The sequence below is a fragment of the Cyanistes caeruleus genome, chromosome 1 (genome assembly GCF_971803275.1).
Source record: "Cyanistes caeruleus chromosome 1, bCyaCae1.hap1.1, whole genome shotgun sequence".
Classification (NCBI taxonomy): domain Eukaryota; kingdom Metazoa; phylum Chordata; class Aves; order Passeriformes; family Paridae; genus Cyanistes; species Cyanistes caeruleus.
The window spans coordinates 9,984,619-10,003,844 of NC_141701.1; the positions used below are offsets into that span (position 1 = coordinate 9,984,619).

Below are 19,226 nucleotides of genomic sequence, written 5' to 3' on the forward strand. Positions count from 1 at the left end.
TGTGCAGGAGTCAGTTCATGCAGTGATTGATAAACTGGGGTTAGTAAAACCAAAAAACATGTTATACATGTGAAACCTTATAACAATAAATGTGAGGTGAATCAAAACTCAAGATTATTTAGCTTCCTTGTACAAGAAAAATTACTGAACCAACTATTTCCTTGTGCTCAGTGATGAAAATGGATTTTGTTGATATTTAAGTAAAACATACCAGAAACAGCTGTAAAATGAATTGGGGTTTATCAGTTCAAGAAAGTATTATGTGGCTAGTTTTGTATTTCAAAAGAAAGCCTCTAATTACATTTTGAGAACCCAAAATTGGAATTTTGTTTTACAAACTTAATAGTTTGCTGGATGTTAAAACCATATTTAATTTACTCCAGTAAGAGAAGGTTTTTTAGTATTCCTGTGTTTCATAATCTCCTTTGAGAATTCCAGCTGAACTGGTGAGAAAGAGTTATTCAGGGACAATAGAAATTCTTTTTCCAGATCAGTAATCAAATTCATACTTTACCAAAAGCCATAGCTAGTAATGGTATTGGGTTGTTGGTTTGTCTTTTTTTTTGTTTCTTTGTGGGCTTTGTTTTGGGTTGATTTTTTTTGTTGTTGTTGTTTGGGTTTTGGGGTTTGTTTTGTTTTTGTTTTGGGGGGATTTGTTTCATTCTATTTGGGTTGAGTGTTTTTTGGCTTTTGGTTGGGGTTTTTTGTGGGGGGGGGTTGGTTTTTTGGGGTTTATTTTTGGTTGGTTTGGGTCCTTTGCTTCTTTTTTTTTTTTTTTTTTTTTTTCCCCTGAGTAACAATTGAATTGTGACAGTGACACAATGCAGTGTCTCATACAAAATTCTTCAGGAAGGCTGAACCTTGTGGTGTGTTGTTTGTTCCTCTCCAGTGCTGAATTTTGAACCACAAGAGTTCTTGGTCTGTTACAAAGAACTTTAAATCACCCAAATACTTTTTTGCTCTTCCTGTACTTCCCTCACCTGTCTGTCATATTTACATTTAGAGCTGTGGAAATGAAAACATACCAACACGAGAGTATAGAAAACCCTTAGAAATATCCCTTACCTATTTTCTTTTCTGGAAGTGTTGCATGGGAAAGGTCTGTTTATGAAATGCAGTGAGACATACAAATGGACACCTCTTTCTCACCACTTCCTCCCTTGTCTGGCTTGCTGTTTACTTCTGGCATGATCAATTGTATCTGTAACGAGGAACCCATCTTATGCCAAGGATGCTTGAACTTAATGGAGAATCTGTTCTGACTTCCTTTCCTGTAACATTTGGATTGAATTGTAACAGCAGTAGATTGCACAATTATTTTTGCTGTAGGTTTTTCAATAGCTCTTTTTCATTACTTCTCTGGGATAACTCCCAAATATAATCAAAAGAATTTACACAATGGAGAAATAAAAACATAAAATCCATACAAGACCAAAGGTACTGAGATGGATCAGCAGTCCACATGATCTCCCACAGAGTTCAACAGCAGATGCTCGAGGAAGTAGAAAAACAGTTCAAACAGAGTGTATTTTAAGCATTTTGTTTAGCACTTTCTCAGCTCACACTGACATGAAGGCCAGGAATTACCTTGAGTCAGAAATGATATAGTTGTTTGGTACTTCTTAATGGACTTCTGCAACTTATTTTGTCCAAGGAATTTGAATAAATGCAAATCTTTATCATTCCCAATGTTGAATCAATCTAGGTCAGTTCTCCTGTGCAAAGTTTCCCAGTGCATGTTCATGTTCTTCAGATCTAAAGTCACCTGAGGAGAAAACTGTCACTGCCCATGTATCACAGCACTGGCCTGAAACCCACCAAAATCACTCATCTTGATTTGAAACTGAGGGAGCTGGGCATGAAAGTTTGTAAGAGGCTTTGAAGTGCCAAAGAGTAGAGCCAGAGGAGTTTTTGGTGGATGTATCCATTTTTCTGTGAACCATTTTCTCTCTTGAAATAGGTTTGAGTTGCTTCAGTTATTACTCACAGTATCTCTCTTCTGAACTCAGCAGCTCTAGGGGGTTTTTTGGTTGTTTTTTGTAGAAACCATCACATTTAATCATCCTCACTTTCTCTCTCCAAAATGGCAGCATAGACTTCCTTTTTTAAAATAGGATAGCGAAAGAGTGAATTTTGGGCAACAGGGACAGGAACTGCACACAATATTAAGAGTATAAGCCCAATATGGCAATATTTTGATATTGCTCTATTGCATGCTGTGTTTCTTCATAATTTCTGATGTGCTTGGTACTTTGTTTTGCTGGGTACTGAAAGTCAAAGTGATAGAACTCCAGAACCTTTCCTTGTAATGTCTAGTAATGCAATAATTTCCTTAAAGTTAGGAGTGTTTTCCCTGATGTGCTGCACTGCTTCTAATGCACATGTCCATGTGCTGGCAATTAAACATGAGATTGCTCTAACTTGGCAAGTACCCTGGTGGGAGCCTCTTGCTGTAGACTGCACAATAGTGGGTGCATGTAAAGACTTCTAGTTCACTGGTAACCTCCCTCTGGTGAGAAAATTAACACTTTACTATTTTCTTTCCTCCACATATTTTTTTGTCCTGTCTCTTCTCCTTGTGAGGCTCATCCCTATTAGTGTGCTTAGTTCCTTTCAATGTTTTTGTAAGGGAGAGAGCTTCTTGGAAAATCAATAATTTAATGTGGACTTCCTTTCCCTGTATGCTTGTTGATCTCCTGGAGGTGGGAGGTTTTGGATGTAAAATTTTCTTTTTATAAAATCTGTGTTTCTTGTTCAGCATTTTGTATTCATCCACATGTCCACAATTCTGTTCTGCACTGTAGTTCCTACAAATAGCCTGGGGAATATATAAGCAATATTGCTGTCGGTGCATACTTGAATTCTCAGTTATCTCTGGAACTTACTAAAAATAGCTATTATATTTGCTTTTCATTCTTCCTGTAGTGTTGAGGCTGGTATAAGTAAGAGGGTTCACTTTGCAACTGTATATTTTGCCTATTTTATTCTTTGGATCTAAGTGACTTGACATTGCTCATGTTATCAGATTTTAAGACCTCTACTGTTAAATTTGGTACAAATCCTCTGAAGCAGAGGAGAAAGAAAATTCTTCTATGAGAACTTCTTCAAGCATGTCAGTGATGAACAGATATGCAAAAAGAAGTTAATTTACTTTTCTGGGCTGGGTTATCTCTCAGTGCTCTTTTACTGTGATGAGCTAGAGAACCATGCAGACTCAGTGAGATGCTTCTTGCTCTGAAATATGGAAAGAGGCTTTTATTACTTTTCCATTGAACAATCTCATTCCAGAAGGGGTTATTGTTATCAAGTTCAGACAATTGCATGGTGGTCAAATAATTTTTTTCTATTATGTTTTTGTGAAGAATTAAATGAAAAAGGGTGTTTTTTTATTTCAAGTAATTTCTGCCATCCTTTTTAACCTTGCCAGCTTTCTTGCTTTTCTAAAGCCTTTCTGAGTCATCTTTCATTCATAAATGCATCTTGGCCCTGACCTTGGTTATTTTTCCTCTGGCTGTCCATGGAAGAAAGCTGTTTTAGAAGTGAAACTTAAAAATAGTTTAAAGTTGATCAAAATTCTCGAACATGATTTTTATTTTTGTTAACTTAACCACATATGCAGAATCAATGCTCATTAATTTAGACATTCTTCAGGTTTCTTTGGGCATAATCAGTGACAAAAGAGAGGCCCCTTTGAAGGGAGCTGCATTTATCAGTGGGTGCAGAGCCCTTCCTCAGTTTTCCATGATCGTGGCATGCCTCAGGGAGCTGCTGAAGGCACAGGATGTCTGGCTGGGGAAGCTGTTTTATTTTCATCACAATGCTGAGCGTTGCTTACAATGTTGAAAAGACACGATTCAGTTCTGGAAGACAAATCTTACTCCCTGCATGTACTGCTGTCAGTGATCCTGTCTCACTCTCAGGGTTATTAAAGTCTTGTATGAGGACTTGTATCTAAGAAAATAAATATTGTTGTGCCTATTACAGCTTTCTGTATGCTAAGGAAGTTCTATTAGAACACTAGGAAGTAATTTCTGAGTTTGCATGAGGCACCTGCAGTGAGATTAAAAGATGCTCTTCGCCCTAAGCATGTCAGGTTTCACATTCCGTATTTTAGTGCAGGGTACATTGCAGATTTAATTTTTCAGCTATGTGCATTTAAGGTCAAGTAGGGAATTGCCTTGCCTCTTCAATAGAAAATATTTAATCTCCTTTTGCAAGATTGACATTGATACTTTTGTAATAATTGAAAATTTCTTATTCTTACAGAGTACTTGCATTTTGTGTGCCTGTGTGTGGCAGTTACAGAAGTAAATACAGGACTATTACTTTTACTTCACCATCAGAACTTTATTTCTAGACTTAGGTGATTTATAGTCTGGGATTCCTGAGAATTTCCTATTGTTCTAGGACAATGATTTGCTTCCTGCTTCCTCTTTCTTACTGGGAATTTCTTTTGCCATTCCACAGATAAAGGAAACAAGCTTCTTCAGCTCTTTTTCACTCTATGAAATAATTTTTTTAAAATGCTCTGTGAAACAACACAGTGCTTAAAATCAAAATGCTGGGAAATGCTGTGGTGTAAAAAGTGCTTCACAAGCAAGGACAGGGATTCCATGATCTAACAGGGCTCTTTCTGACTTCCCATTATCCTTCCTTTTCCTTCAGCACAGCCGGGTATACTTGAGCTTTACTTACTCAAGACAGCATAAGCTAAACCCTCTTCATAGATCAAGTCCTCTGTGTGTACTTGTGCAAAAGCTTTTACACCAAAACAAAATGCATATTTTAGTGTTATGTAGTGCTTTCTTTGAGTTCAGTGCTAAGCTATTTGATTAAAACTGCATGCTTTTGGAACAGTTTTCTTAAAAACATATGGCTTGAGTTGCAACTCTGTATTAGCATATGATTAAATATTTGGCCTTTTGAAAACCTCAGTATTAATGTCTGATTTTTAAAATGTGACTGGTGTGAGAGCTTTGGGGCTTGGTATTGGTGAATAAGGATTGTACTTTTTTTTTAACAGGTTTTGACATTGTTTTTTTTTGTTGGAGCTTTGGTGCACTGTTTGAATATCTGCAATACCTTAGAAGAGTTAACTGCTTAACTCTTCATCAGCTGTTTTTAAATGTCCAGGTAGATTTGTGCGTTTTGAGACATTATTAATGAGATTTGTTTGAAACTTGCCTTTTTTCCTTTTTTTCTATCTTTTGAGTCATATCTTGTAATTCAGATACTCTCAGGCAATGTCACAACTTGAATAAAAAAAAAACCTGGAGATTTTGGGGGGAAAAACCATGGTATCTACTTGCAACGATTCTTTCTGTCCCTTCCTCCCTTTCATCACACAGAACTTGTGCTGTAGCTCTGTGATTTTGTGTTTGTGGTTTGCAGAAAAAAGCCCACATAGTAAAGCTAGGAGTTGCATTAAAGTGAAATATTGATTTAATTAATGACAGTAATATTCCTTGAGAGATAAAGGTGGTAAAGTCTTTCCTAAAGGGCTGTAGAGGTAAATTTTCTATTTAAAGATACTAAAATGGAAGTAACAGAAGTTATGCGAACACATGCCAGAAAGGAAACTAAATAGAAGCTGGAAAGACATTTCAGATACAATGGTTTCTAATTCATTCTTGAGTTGAGGATTTGTCTCACTTTCACTGGCTTCCACTGCATTGTCTTGGTTCTGACCTCTCTGTATGTGCAGTTTGCTAATAAATACATTGGAATGAATCTTTGGCTGCAGACCAATAAACATTCCATTATCTGGGAAAACTCAGTGTACAAAGCAGGCATAAAGGAAACCTTTGTAAGATGTTTCTTTTTTTGAACTTACAGTCAGATTCAGACTTGGTCTCCTTACTTCTATATCTGATACTTTTGACTTTTTTGTTCTGTAAAATTTTCCAGCATTTCAAAATAAAAGTTCATGTATGCATGAAAGTTCCTGTAGTGGGCATTTGTAAATTGTGATATTGTTTACAAAACAAGCTTATATTGTTTCACTGATGTATTATTGATCTTACTACTCTGTCAATAACTACAGAGTTTTCTTCATCGCTGTATTACAAATTCAACTTGCTGATTTAAAAAACCTGTTGCTAAATATTTCTTTTTAATCTTAAAATTATTTTAATTTTCAGTGAATGTGTTGAATTGTGGCTTTTTTCAAAGTCCTGTTTGCTAGTTTGTTTTTAAGTGCAATAAGCTTAAAATTATGATTGATTGGCTACAAAAACCTGGCTTTTGATTTTTCTTTGCAGATCATGTTCAAAATGAAGAAAACTATGCACAAGTACTAGATAAATTCGGAAGTAATTTTTTAAGTCGGGATAATCCAGATCTTGGCACAGCTTTTGTAAAATTTTCCACGCTTACTAAAGAATTATCAACACTGTTGAAGAACCTGGTGAGGAATTTCAAACTTTCTTAGCTTTTAACTTGTTTCAAAATAAAGTATCATATAAGAACTGCATGATCATGATGACAAAGGATAATTTTTAAGATGCTTTCAGTTTTTTTCAAAAAGAAAACCAACAGTTTCTGCAGAGAGAATCTCTAAAGGGTTTTATTACACATTCTGTGTTTGATTGTTAATTGGCAGTTAAGAAAGTAAATATAAATGTTAAGTCATCCCTTGAGTCATCATTCTCAAGTGATTGATGGTGATATATACCTCATGGATCTTAATTTTAAATCATCCCTTAACTTGAAGTCTTTCTAGTTAAAAATACCATATCATTAGTTATGGCTGTTTTGTTTTACCACAAAAGGAGAAACATTCACTTTTTGGAAGAAAAACAACAATTTGAGCATGTTTAAATGGTGTTAACAGTCTGCTCTTCCTGTGATATATAAAGCATCCATCGCTTAAATACCAGTTTTTGAAGGTGGTTTAAAGGTTTGTCTCATTTAAGGTTTGCCTTAGGCCTTTTATTTCTGAAAGCTGCATAATAAAACTGCAATCATAACAAATAGCTTTGAACACTGAAAGTAATGACGCCACTTTTCTTGTGGAATCGTTTTTCATAGGCGTTGTAGCTGTTATATTCAGAAAGTCATAGTTGCAGTTTTGCATTTTTCTTATAGTTGGGCTTATTTCCAAGCTTTTTTGGTGTGTGCAGTGCAAGTGATGTTATAGACTTGGCTTCCTGTAGTCCCCAGCACAACCATAACTGCTGTAGATCACCAGAGGTCCCTGTAGCAAATTCTCTGCCTTTGACAGGTGCCCAGGTCTGAGTCTTATGCTTTCCTCTGTAGAGACTTCTGTCACTCTGGGTTATTTTGACCTTCTTTAAATAAAATTTAACACATAATTAAAAGTAATTATTTTAAAATGTGAATTAAAGTACAGTATCAAGACAGCTTGGGACAAAAACTCAAGTTTTTTGGAAGCTTTCTAGACTTTGTCATTCCTAGCAGGGCATCAACAGAATATTTTAACCTATTTCAACTAGCAAAAAATATGGCAGGGTTTATTTAATTATTTAAAATATAGTGCTGATCAAGAGGAAAAAGCACTTTTAATTTAAGAAGCCACACTTATTCAAAACAGCATTATAATATTTCAGCTGGATTATGAAACATTATCTACCCAAATTCTTGTTGACAGGATTTGAAATAGGGTGTTCACTAATTTAGTTCATTCAGCAGTTTCAAATAGACAACAAACTTACTTTACAATTGCCTCAGCATTTTAAAGCAGTTTATTTTTCTTCTTTTTCCTCCCTAAGGCAGAAAATTCTATTTTTTTGGTCTTAAGCACGAGTCTGTTTAATAAGATTTCACTGAAAGAAAAAAAAGATGTTTATATCAAAATAGAAATTGAGGTCCATTGAAAAAGCAGATGAGAGGACGACTCTGTTATGGCACTGATAAAGCTCCAAAGTAGGTGCTGAGCATTATGTGGATAAAATTAATTGGAAAAATGGTAGGAGTTATTAATAGGAATGGAAGGATTATAGGTTTGGGATCTTTTTTTCTTTTTTTACCTAGAACAGGTTGTTGATAGCTTATTTAATAAAAGTACAATAAAATAATGAATGGTCTTCAAAGACATAAAAATTAAGAAGGACTAGAGCTTACAGAGTAGACAATGAGAAAAATGCTTCACAAATTTAGATCCTTTGTTCCACCTTTGAACTTCAGTTATGATTCATTACAATTTTCATATGAATTGTGATATCGCTATTTCATGAGGAGAGTACAAAATAACTTTTTTCTTCATCAATTATGACTACTTTTAGAGTGATATTCAGTTACTATGAAGTAAAACCAGCATCTTTTATTGCATACACAACTTTTTGAAAGCATAGTTTTGAAATAATTACTCAGCACACAAAGGCAAGAATAAAAACATGTCCATTCATCATTTTAACAAGGCTAAATAAGTTACTGTGCAGTTTTTACTATTAACTGTTGATGTTATATTTAAATATAATGTCTGAAACTTAAAATCTATTAATATAATAGTTAAGTTGTTGATATTAGTATTATCTTACCAGAAGGACACACAATGACCCTTCAGTAAGATTTTATAAAGGTAAAACATTGGGATTGGCCATTGCCAACCCTGGTCTATGTTTTCAGCAAACTCTTTTGAGTGTCCCACCAGAATAAATTTCTCTGGTTTTTTTTTTTTTACTTCTACCTCCTTGTCCATTTCAGGTTTCATTCTTTATGCAGTAATTCATTATAATAGTGCATTTTAAAGGTGTATAAAGACCTATGTATATGAAAATGAGTGTGGCAGTATCTTCACATTGATCTAGATGAGGTTCTGACAGAACATTTGTAGCATTTGCAGATTATTTCTTTTGAAAATTTTCATGGTTCTTGCCTTTTTCCAAGTGTTTAAAGCCTGTTTTTCCTGTAAATGTCCTCAGCAACTCTTTTCAGGCAAGTTACTTTTTGTTCACAACCCTCACTAAATTCTCATGTGTGTTTCCATATGTTAAGGGGTTTTTTCTCTTTGTTTTGGTGTATATATGAGAGCGTTTTGCTTTCTCAGATTGTTTCCAGTTCATTTGGGCTACTGTTTTATCAAGTCTACAATGATGTAAATGATTCCAAATCCTTGCTGTACTGGAGTAATTAATACACTGCTGTTTAGCTTTGTGTTTTTTGTTTTTTTTTACATAGCTGACATACTCACTGGCTACTGTTCAGTCATTTCAAATCAAAAATTAATGGCTTGAGTTTGTTCTCCTTAATGGATACACCTGGAAAAAGAAAGAAAGTCTACAGTGTCTTTAGAATATACAAGGAGTTGGAGCGGAACACTAGATCTGGAGAACCTGTTTGAGTGGTTGTTTTGATACTCTTGTCGATAATCAAATAGGTCTGAACTCAGTGGGGTGAAATTTGTCCTCATGAGAGGTTAAGGATATGTCAGATATGCATAATGGACGAAAAAAAGAACAGTATTCCCAAAAAGGGGGAAATATTCAAAGAACTGGTGCCCCTGTTGGCTCCTTCTGTTCATAGTTGAATTAATTTGTGCTTTGTGTGTTCTCTGCCTGTGACACAGCAGGCCCTTCTTACTCAGGAGGCTGTAGTCAAATTTGTACCCAAATGTTTGCTTCAAGAGGATAAATATTGCCTTGAAGTGCTTTCAGAACTTTGCTTATGTGCTATTTGTAAAATTCTGGGTTTATGTCACCTTGTTTAAGTAAATGTTAATTATAATGTTTCTATGTCTTATGCAAGTAAATATTTATTAATTCTTCTCAGACTTGAATTTACTAGAAGTTTAGAAATGTGAGGTGATTGCAACTTGATTAGTGAAGTTCAAAAGCTTGTTGGCAGTAGTTTGATAAGATCATAATAAATCCTTTTGTATGATAATGTTTTTGTTTCTAGCTCCAGGGCTTAAGCCACAATGTTATTTTCACTTTGGATTCTCTCTTAAAAGGAGACTTAAAAGGTGTTAAAGGGGTAAGTGTTGCAGACTAAATTTGTGTTTCATGTTCAGTCTAGTGACTGTTTTCCTTTCACTCATGAGAGTATTTCTTATGTTGGCATTTATTAATATTCTGTATTTAGTAAAAAGAAAAAAACTGGCATGACTGCAATAAAATCTTGAACATTTCATTGTAAATTGCTGTGTTACTGTGCACAGGAAAGCAATACTTTACAAGATTCAGACCCAGTATATTTTTTCCAACTGCTGTCTGAAAAGTTTTGAAGAAAACGGTATTTTTGTTGCTATTTATTATTTGATAACTACAAAGAAAAAGTTTTTAAAATGTTCTAAGACAATTTTCTATTTCCTAAGGACCTCAAAAAACCTTTTGACAAAGCCTGGAAAGATTATGAAACCAAATTGTAAGTATTTTTGTCGCCCACTTGGCTTTGTTTTTTGTGGGGTTGGGATTTTTAAAATGAATTATTATTATTAGTGTTGTTAATTAAGATATAACTATTTATTGTTTTCCCCAAGTAACACACAATCTAGAGGACAGAGTTGAAGGAGGGGCAGTTTCATGGCTCAGTAGCTTCTGGAGACCTAAAAATATACAGGATTTGGTAGAGGAGCTAATCTTCAGAATGTCTTTTTTGATACTTCTTAATTATTACTTTTTCCCTAAATAATGCTAGATCTTGTTTTAGTGGAAGGAATTCTCTAAAATGTTTTCTAATTAAAATCTCAGTACAAAGATTGAAAAGGAAAAAAGAGAACATGCGAAACAGCATGGGATGATAAGAACTGAGATAACGGGAGCTGAGATAGCAGAGGAAATGGAGAAGGAGCGGCGGCTATTTCAGCTACAGATGTGTGAAGTAAGAAACAAATTTCAGTTTTTAATTGCAACACCATAACTTCTTATTAACAGACCTTGTGGGTCTTACTTGAAGGTGGTGAAATCTTCTTTGTCATTTAATGGGGATGGAGGGAGGAAATTATTTTAATGTGACACAGTACAGCAATATAAAGATAATTATTTTAGCAACTCATACAAAACTTGGCTTCTCTTTTGTTTTATTCCTTCACCTTGTTTTTAGATTATTGTGGGAAGGTTCTTGGGCTGAAAATACACTGCAGAAATACTTCTTACTTTATCAGGTTTATTGTTAAGTGGTATTTTGATATCTTTCTTCCAATATGCTTTCTGAAGCCTTCTAAAATTTCTAATAAAGTGATAAATGTTAGTGATAAGTCAGTTTCATAAAACTGATTTTTTTATATTAATAGTTCTTTTTATTACATTTTAGTGGGGATTACCTTAAATTACACAGTGTTTGTTACACAGTATTTTCCAGAATATTTCAATAATGACTATAGTAACATTTAAAAAAGGAAATCTTTAGACAACTGTAAAGGATTAAACTTTTTTCTTGAATTTGCTTTATGTTTTGGGGTGTTTAAATTTTATGGAGTGGCCAGATAAACTGTTTCCTGTTTTAAAGTTTGTTAAGCAATGGTGGACTAGTGTTTTATGGGTCAGCACCCAAGTTAACCACAGAGTTTACTTCATTGAGCGAATGATGTTTTATTGTTTGAAAACTGTTGAAGGTTGTAATATGTGATTGTCAACATGTTTTACATTGTCTATACAGTATCTTATTAAGGTTAATGAAATCAAGACAAAAAAGGGTGTGGACCTTCTGCAGAACCTTATTAAATATTACCATGCACAATGCAAGTAAGTGTTGCAATGCTTTAAGCTTTAGCTACAATTTTCTTTTTTGCTCAAGATTTTGTTTCCCTTTGTTTGAAAGCATCAGGGCTTTTTTTCATAATTGTGATGTGCCAGGTGTGTGAATCTTCCTCTTCAGAGGCTGTGAATTTCCAGTAGAGTGTGAGAGTGAGTTTGTGGGGCAGGGAAATCATGGAGAAAGAAGCCAAAGGAAAACTTGCATGTTGCATACAAAAATTCATTTTATTTCCTGAGGCATTGATCTAGAATGCATTTCTGTAAATATCTTGTTTATTCCAACTAATAGGTTTTAGTCTTTATGTAAATTTTAAACCCACTGTGAAATCCAGTCATTTCTTTGGATTTCCTTGAGGTGAAACAGGTGAGATGCAACCTTGTCATTGTTAGAACTGCAAAGGCAAACACACAGGAACTTAAGTTAAATGCAGAGAAAAAGATTTGTAGAAATTACTGTAGGAGAAACACGTTGGCTATATTCTCTCTAATTAGATATTTGTTAAAATCACAATATTGTATCTCCACTGTTGAAAGATACTGTACTTTAAACTACTAGGAAGGGGTTTTTTGTTGGGGTTTTCACTTGTTTAATTATTTTGTTCAGTTTTGAACGTGGAAGAAGCTGGCTATGTTTTATTGCTTTTGCTATTTTTCTCCACAAGACAATCTACTTTGTGTTATGAACTCGATATATTCCTGATAAATCAAATTTTTCATTCCAGTTTCTTCCAAGATGGCTTGAAAACAGCTGATAAACTTAAACAATATATTGAAAAGTTGGCTGCTGACCTATATAATGTAAGTTTACTTTCAAGTAGAATTATATCTGAGAATGAAAATATTTTGTTTATATGAGTACATTTAAAATATAACTGTAAGGATCTATATTTCATTTGCATCTTATAAATGAAAAGTATGTTACTTGAAACTGAACATAGCTAGATGAAGAAAAGACATCTTGACTGTTTGACTTCATATGCTGCTTTTAGAGCTATTAGGAAAAGTTGCTTTCATTCTACTACAAATTCAATCATATATTAAGATAAAACTACTTTAAAGTGTGGATATTAGAATCAGCTTATATTATTAACTCTGATTTTAGTTCCATTTTCACTTTTTAAAACCAAACTACTTAATGATAGCACCGTGGTTTTAAAATGAATTAATTTTTGATGTTCATTGAAGAAACGTAATAACATGGAGTCAAAATCACTGTCAACCAAGTGTTTTGTATTCTATAATCAGAATTACAGTAATCCCATTTTCTATTGTCATTTGTTGCTAAATTAAACTGCATTTTCATTCCTTAAGTAATCTGTCAAATTTATTTGAGTTATTTTAATATTTCAGAGGATAATTTAGTTGCATTAGATATAATAAGCCATTAAAATATAACTGAACAAACAGTGCATGTCAAGTTGTACATTCATTTTAATTTGCTTTTCAAGCAATAAATGCATAGAAGGTGAAGACATAAGAATGGATTGTCCATGAAAATAAATTCAACTATTACAAAAACACAAAATAATTGAGCTGGTTGTTCAGGATATCTAAAATGGTATATTGAAATGCATAAAGCATTAAAGTTGCATCCAGCAAGCATATAATGGCAATCTCTTTCTACAGATAAAGCAGACACAGGATGAAGAAAAGAAACAACTTACAGCTCTTCGAGATTTGATAAAATCCTCTCTGCAGCTTGATCAGAAGGAGGTAAATAATTTAAATATGTTATTCTTGGAGATAGTGTAAATTTGTGACTTTTATATTCAGAAATTAATTAATGTTAAATTTGTGTAGTTATTGGCTCAAAAGTTGTGTTTGTGAACATTATGGCAAAACTAATATTTACAATGTTCAACTACGTATCATCAAACAATGTTTTTACATTCATTTTCTGTTTGAATTTTATGTACAAAAAGAAATTATTCTCTGTTTTATGTACTTTCTTAATGCACTATAAGAAGAGTTGTAATGGGTCAGATAAATGCTTCATGTACCCCAGCATCCTGTCCTTGACAAAGATAAGGAATGATTGTTCAGGGTGAAAAATGAAGAGAAGGGATGCACACTTCAATCTGGTGTTCCGCTAACCTCCAGCCAGTTTCTGTTCAGGATTTTCTTGACCCAGGTGATCCCAAGGCAGAATGAGAACCAGAGACTTGCCTTTAGCTGTGGTTTGTACTATACTAACTCACATGGATTTTGTGCTGCTGTTCTCCTTTCCAAACTCCTTTTTCTAACAGTATATAGTAAGGAAGAAAATTTGTTTGCTATTTAGAGAGAAGGGGCTGAGACAGGGCAGTTAAAAAGTAAGATTCATCATCAAATGCACTGGTATGTGGTATCCATTGCAAAAGTGGAGGGAAGCACATATCATGTCCATTGCAGATGTTCTGGAATACTTCTTGTACTAAGAGATAACATAATAAAATACGGCTTTTACCTGAGATAATCCCCTGACTTCAAAATCTTAGTACCTGAGGGAGATACTGAATATCCCATGGTGACAGTGACTGTTGGGAGGGTCAGTGTAGCTTTCCTTCAGGAGAAGTTTGCTTACCTTCTGTTCAGTTTTCTTGTAGGTTTATGAGACATGTTTACCAGGTGTCTGTTATTAAATATGAATTATAACTAAACATTAGACAGATGCCCTTCTGCTGAATATATATAATCATCCAAATATATGATTAACAGTATTGCTAATATAATATATACATAAAAACATAATTTACAACTTCTGAGTCAGCCAAGTTTCTGATGAGTTAATAATGGGTGTTGAGAGTAAAATGCAGGGCAATAAACACTGATACTTCCCCAGAATACCCTCCCATTAGCTTGACTGGCTTGGAAGTCTTGGAATTTGTGCAGTTGCTTTTTGAAGAAATGTAAACCATCAGCTTATGATGCAGCTGTGCCTTTCCCACCATGGTTGTATGGAAAGATCTTTTCCCTTTTACTTGTTTTTAACTTTTAGATCTTCATACCCTATTCAGGATCTGAGTGTGTGTGAATTGTTGATATGCTCACTAGATACCTTTTTGATTTTTTTTTTTTTTAATTTTTCCACATAAAACCTTACATTGACTTGCTTTTTGGCCAGAAAAGGTGTGTAAGCTTAATCATCTGTAAAGCTATAACCGTATTATCCTGTTTCTGAATCTTCATGGTGAGCTCAAAGTATCTTATTCTTTCCCTCTGCATCACTTGACATTTTTTTATGCTGATCTTCACCTGTCATTTGTTGTCAAGCTACTCACTATCACTGAGTTCCTGAGAAATTCTATTCTTGAGTCTCCTGAATAATTTAATAGCATCTAACAAAGTTTGACATTTTACTGTTCATCCTTTTCCATATTGTTTGTGTTAGACACCACATGTGCTGGCACAGCTTTCTGTAAACTCATCTGGCTGTTTCATGCTTTTAACCTGTTACCTCACCTGAGGACTTTTCCTCTCATCCTGTGGCAATGCAATTCGTTCCCTTTCATAAGGAAGAATAAGTGCCCATTGAAAGTCCAGGTACACTGCATCAGTCATCATTTACTTACTGATTCTTCAGGGAACTACAGGAAATTTTTGTACACAACCTCTCTGTTCAAAAGCTCCCCTGATTTTCCAGTGTATATAATAATAAATATACTCTTCAAAGTTGTTTTCAATGTCCCTTCTGTGGTGTGAAGCTAAAAAATCTTTCCTGGAATTCTTCTGAAACTTTTGAAAAATAGGATTCTAAACTTATAAAAAACAGGAATCTGGGGCAAGTATTTTCATAGGCTTTCATGTAATTTTGTAGATAGCCCCTTGTGATTATGGCCATTGTGGATAGATGTGGCCTTGAAGTTAGTAAATTAATTAATGTGGAATCACAGTTAATAAGGAATAATGGACGAGTAATTCCTTACAGTGGTGTTTGTTTTTCTTTTGAATGCTTACGTGTGCTTACATAACATAGGTGTACATCATATAGCAGATAAACCTTGGCCAGGAGGCTGTTCCTCTTCCTGCAACTCTAATCCCATCATTCTGAAGGACAACACAGCCTTACATCACCCTGTACACGTTTTTTTAGAATTTCTCTCATGATACAAATGCTGACAGGAGTACCACAGAGCACCTTTGAATTGATCCAAATTTACTGTAAAAGCTGCTAGTTCTTCCTAGTGCTCAGTTTTCCCTTATCTCATATTTTACAGTCTTTCCTGATTCTCAGTTTGGTAATTTTTTTCCCCTTCCATCTCCGATGTGCACTTACCAGATCTAAATAATTCTGGGCATAATTCCTGCTCATTCTTCATCAGGAATTGATTCCCAACACGCAGAGCAACAAGGCACGCTCTCCTCTCATGTACCTTTTCTTCCACCAACTGATTATCTGGGAAGCAAAGAAAAACTTCTCCTCTTCTCCTGGATGCTGCATATGTTGTTGAGTTCATGCTTCTTGACAATCAGCCAGTTCTTGAAAATAAAATAGGACAAATGGGTGGATGTTCTTCAGAAATGTATTGTGCATTCACAGCTGCATATGGAACAGTCCATACAAAATCAAGTTTCAGAATTGCTCATAGATTATTGTGAGGTAGAGTAACAAGTGAAATATAATGTTTGGATTTTTGGTTGCCTATTTCCTGGATATGTAGTAAAAATACTGTGTTTTAGTGGAAAGCAACCTTGTGGGTGAGCTTGTGGGTGAGGGTCCATAGTGATGCAGAGTTCCCAGGCAGGTGCAAAGGTGCTTTGTGCTTTGTTGCAAAAACCAGGCCTTTTTTTAAGCAGTTAGCCCATTATCAGTTACTTGGTTTTAAATCATAATAAACATCATTCAACATCATCAACCACCATACACCATGATGATTATGTGACTTGTTTTTCTACCTCTGGTTCAGCTGAATCACTTTCCCATAGTCATTTTCTGATGTAGCAGACTTTATGATGAGCCACAAGCCATGATTTTACAAGGCCTTCCTTTTGTAAAGTTTTACCTATGTCCAACAAAACCTCATCCAAAAAACAGAAGTAAAGTCAAATATAAAAGTGAAGTCAAATTTTGATATTTGAATACATACTGAAATAAAGTAGCTTCACAGGCATCACCAGAATAAACTGCAACTGTTCTGACTGTAATTACAGTGTAGACGAATTCTAGGACTTTTGAAAAACTTTGTGTGTGTATATGTGTATAATATGTATATAAAGTTATAAATATAAAAATAAAGTGTTTTGAAGAGAATTGAAGTTGTGCCTTAGAAGAAAAAGGAGCAGGATACAGATTCTCAGATATCCAGGCAAATCAGAGAGAGAGATTGAGAAATGCTGTAATGAAAGAATCTGGTTTTTTTTATAAAATAACCATTTGATCACATTTATGTTCAAGTTTCTTCTTCAAAACCAGCATGAGGACTTTCAGTCATGAGATTCTGCTACATGACATGAGTCAGAGTGTAATGATGCTGGAAGAAATTGAGGAGCTTGATAAAACAATGTGTTGCTTAGGTATTCAGTGTTTAATCTTGAAGCAGCATGTCAGCATTTGTTACTCCTTGGTTAAGAGGAAGCAAAGCATGGCCTGAGTTTTCACCAGCCAGCCTCCATCACTGTCTACATCCAAATCTTCAAGTACATAAAGCTGGACTTTATTACTGCAACAGATGGCCTGGTGTATTACAATAATGTATACATTCTCCCACTTATATTATTGCATCATAATCTCATCGCTGGAAAACTGATGGATTAATGGAATTACTGAAGAACATGAAATGAATGGCATTTCTGGTGGATTTGTGAAAAATCAGAAGAACTCTCACCAAACATTGCTTTGGCAGGGAAACAGTTTAAAATAATAAAACTGAGGCCCTGGTTGTTGATAGTTAAGTTTCTTTGACTGAGAGAAGGAAATTGAAACTAGTGATTCCTGTCCAAATTGTAAGTTCTGCCACCTTTAACCTCTTTAGAGCTGTTATAAGTGAGGCGTCCCAACATTTTCGAGGTCTCATAGTGCAACTTCTGTGTGACTGTTGCACTTGTTCAAGGTGTTTATTTAGCATTATGGGCATCTGTAATGACTTTACACATTTTTGTGGCATACCTGTCCTTCCATCAGGGAAAAAATATTAATGTAATCAATGCAGTCACTGGTTCCTGGAGAAGCACATCTTGCCCCGGTTTGGATCCTGGGCTGTGCAGCAGTGCCAGTGCTGCAGCTTCATTGCAGGAAGTACCATTGGTGTTGGCTCTGTTGCATGCAGTGTCTCTTGTGACCTCTGTTGTGCTGCCCTCATGTCAGCTTGGGGCAGATTCTGTAACCTTGTGCAAAATTACCTAATCTTGGAAAATCATTTTATGGCTTTTGGACAAAGTATTTTAATGAATACTACTGTACTTTTAATTGTGTAAAGTATCTGATCTTGTATGTTGCAAAATGCTCATATCCTAAGAAGCTTAAATTTTAAAAGAACCTGGGCCTTTAATACAGCCTTCTGTTCTCTACTTTTGTCTATTAATTATTGCTGCAAATGTAACTTAACGGCATTAAGTTAAATGTAGCTAATTTTTAGAATCTTGTTTTGTGTCTGTTTTGTCAATTATTTCTTTACATTTTATTTCCCCGAATCTCCCATCTCATATGCTACTTGGAACAAGAACTATATCTCATTATGTTTGTTCCTATGCTAATACCAGCAGGACCCTAATTCCAGTGGGGATTTGAAATTTGCTTTTAACAAACGAGCTGCTGATTGTGGTGGTGTAAGCACTGCTGGCAGCACCCAGCTCACAGATCCTTTGTGCTGCTTCCAGCCACAGTTGCCAGCTTTACCAAAGCACTTCCCTAAACTGTGGCAAACTTATTACAAAATGAAAAACAATTGTAAGCACCCTGGATAAACCAAGAGGGAGTAATCTTCAGTATATATTGGTTGTGTAAGAAACTCTGCTTTAGAGAGGAAATATTATTGACAAGGGAGTAATTGAACTTCCCATTGTTTTTTTATTTTATTTTTTTTTGTGTGTGATGTTTTGCAGACTATTTTTTCATAGTTATATTTAAAAACAAATTGATGAGACCTTAATTATAGCTTTTTGCATACACTTGCAAAAAGTAAATGTTCACTTTGGGCCTGATCTTTTTCAAAGGAAATTCATAATTAGCTCCTGTGGTGGAGGGTACAACATAACTATCATTTTAGGCACTATAAAGATGACAAAGATTGGAAGATATTTTAAAATTCGATCTTGCAGTCCTATTAGTTATTTTGTGAAGCCAATGTCATATATGCCAGGTTGCCTGGAATTTTGTTACGATATTTTGTTACTGGATGAGACAAAACACCGATATGCCTAAAAAAATAGTTCTTGCCATCCCTCTATTAGTGTCCTCAGAAAGGGGAAACACTGTTTTAACAATAGGGGCTATAAACTATGTTCAAGGAACATGTTTATCTAAATGAATAATAATTCTTGTTTTAAATTATTTGCTTTCTCTTTCCTCTGTTGCTTTTGCCTTTCGTGATCGAAGTCTAGGAGAGTAAGTCAATGTTTTAATGAATTTGGGGGATTTTTTTTTTCTGATGTGCT

General features: G+C 34.7%; 1 protein-coding gene across 4 annotated transcripts in view; it reads left to right on the forward strand.

Annotated features, from left to right (window-relative positions):
- ASAP1 (ArfGAP with SH3 domain, ankyrin repeat and PH domain 1) overlaps positions 1-19,226 on the forward strand; it is a 142,595-nt gene that overhangs the window by 74,395 nt on the left and 48,974 nt on the right. For all 4 annotated transcript variants that reach the window (XM_086879090.1, XM_086879104.1, XM_086879099.1 and 1 more), the window contains 7 exons: positions 6,261-6,406; positions 9,859-9,933; positions 10,274-10,323; positions 10,650-10,779; positions 11,557-11,642; positions 12,377-12,452; positions 13,281-13,367. In XM_086879090.1, the coding sequence (XP_086735216.1) occupies positions 6,261-6,406; positions 9,859-9,933; positions 10,274-10,323; positions 10,650-10,779; positions 11,557-11,642; positions 12,377-12,452; positions 13,281-13,367 (650 nt within the window). The remainder of the gene's footprint in view (positions 1-6,260; positions 6,407-9,858; positions 9,934-10,273; positions 10,324-10,649; positions 10,780-11,556; positions 11,643-12,376; positions 12,453-13,280; positions 13,368-19,226) is intronic.